Source organism: Triticum dicoccoides, unplaced genomic scaffold (genome assembly GCF_002162155.2).
Source record: "Triticum dicoccoides isolate Atlit2015 ecotype Zavitan unplaced genomic scaffold, WEW_v2.0 scaffold183405, whole genome shotgun sequence".
NCBI classification, from domain to species: Eukaryota; Viridiplantae; Streptophyta; class Magnoliopsida; order Poales; family Poaceae; genus Triticum; species Triticum dicoccoides.
The window spans coordinates 343-2305 of NW_021227024.1; the positions used below are offsets into that span (position 1 = coordinate 343).

Here is a 1963-nt window from a genome sequence, read left to right on the forward strand (position 1 = left end):
TCCAACTCACCCCTTAATTTCTCGATCTCTTTCAACACATTACCAAACTTGTTCCTGGTCCATTCTTTTCGATCATACATCAACTCCTTTAAGGACGGCGCAACAGTACCCAGGTCACCATGTGGATGTTTAGTTGCCCACACATGTGCTACCACCTCCGGGAGTGAGGGATCTCTCTCCCACATTATTTCATACCGAGGGCAAGCCCGACGTCGCTGGTTATTTACTTCAGGAACCAATTGCACTAGAACGGGTAGGTGATTTGAGCATGATGATGCAAGAAGCAACACTCGAGCAAAAGGAAACAACTCCTTCCATGCCTCGTCCGCACAAGCACGATTGAGTCTCACGTGAACATTTGCGTTACCTCATCCGTAGAAGTATATTGAAGAAAACTATCAACATCTCCAATAAAAAATTATTATTATTTAGATTTGTTTTGAAATTATATGTAAGCATGGTTAGATGGCTGACTTCCGCATCAGCTATCGTGTCGTTTTGGGGGTCCGCGTTGGAGTTGCCTTAGCTAGCTTTATACCAGATCTGAATCCGAAATTATGTGCATGCCTATAACAAATCCTGTTGACTGCATACATATGAGTCAAGTCTTTAGAAATAACAGAAGCGCTTAGCTAGCTTCATAGCAGATCTGAATCTGAAAATATAAGTCGTTGACTGCTTACACATTAGGCCTAGAAATGGTAGGGGCGCTTAGTCGCTTACCTACCTCGATATCAAATCTGAATCTGAAAATACTTAAGAAGGCGTTGGGTACTGAACTACTTAAAATTATTGAGAAAATGAGGGAGGGGGTGAAAATCAAGCCCATATTAAAGCTGGGCCACACGCCCCACGGGCGCGCACGCTATAAACCTGCCTGTCACCCCGGGTCCCGGCTGGAACACAGCCAAACAAAACAATGGAGTCCGCCTTTCCAACAGCTGCACGGCTCGGGCTCCATGTCCCCCTCTACTCATCGCTGCTCCTCAACGCCCTCTTCCTCGTGCACCACTTCCTCTCCGCCCCGCCGGCGCCGTCCCCACTTCTCAGCAAGGCCAACAACGGCGGCGGCGGCGGCGGCGCGCTGAGCTGGGCGCTACGGGCGGCCAGGGAGGCCGAGTCCGTGGCCAAAGCTGGATGCTCCGGCCACGGCCGCGTGTTTCTGGATGGCATCGTCGGCGAGGACGGGCGGCCCGGGTGCGAGTGCAACACCTGCTTCGAAGGGCCGGACTGCTCCGCCCGGACGCCCGACTGCACCGTCGACGCCGACAGGTGACCGACTCCTCGCTCTTGATATGCATGCTTCCATTTCTCCCTCACGCCTCAGCTCGCCTTCCTTCGTTGTCGTGCATGATGGGCGCGCGTTGCTCACCTTGTTGCGAAGTTCTTTCTCCACTGGAAGGACACCGTTAGATGCACAGTAATTATCTCCGGTTAATGCTGATCTGTCATTATTTCACCGTTCCGTTCAGTCTCCATAAGTCACAAGGACGCCGTTAAACGCATGGTTCTAATTAGATACCAACACGCAACAATTGATCGGGTATCGGTGGCCAAGTTGGGAAGAATCGTCAAAAAAATAATGCGTTAGGTACTCGCTTCATCCACTACTGAATTAACTATACAATACGTACGCACCTTTGATTGTTTACATATATGCACCTTAGCTTTTAGTTGGCGCGACTGTGTGTGTGTGAAGGAGGATATTTCAAACGAGTTTCACGTCACGTCTATAATAATTATTATCTGACAGGTACTTTCGCCCCTCTGATATTGAGAAAAAAATTATCAACCACTAACTTATTTACAAAATTATAAACACAATTATTTTGAAATGGAGGGAGTACAATGAAGCATCAAAGTGATACTATAAATTTGTAATAGTTTATGTAACAACATGAGACACACATGTACGACTGATACAATCAAAATATAAAAAGGGAAAATCATTTTTTAAGAAACA

At 47.3% G+C, this 1963-nt stretch overlaps 1 protein-coding gene across 1 annotated transcript; it reads left to right on the forward strand.

Moving 5' to 3' along the window:
• The first annotated feature begins 879 nt into the window (after positions 1–879).
• Positions 880–1505, forward strand: LOC119344743 (alliin lyase 1-like). The gene has a single exon (XM_037615104.1). It carries the CDS (start codon positions 920–922, stop codon positions 1274–1276), a length of 357 nt encoding a protein of 118 aa, XP_037471001.1. The 5' UTR covers positions 880–919; the 3' UTR covers positions 1277–1505.
• Positions 1506–1963: the final 458 nt, after the last annotated feature.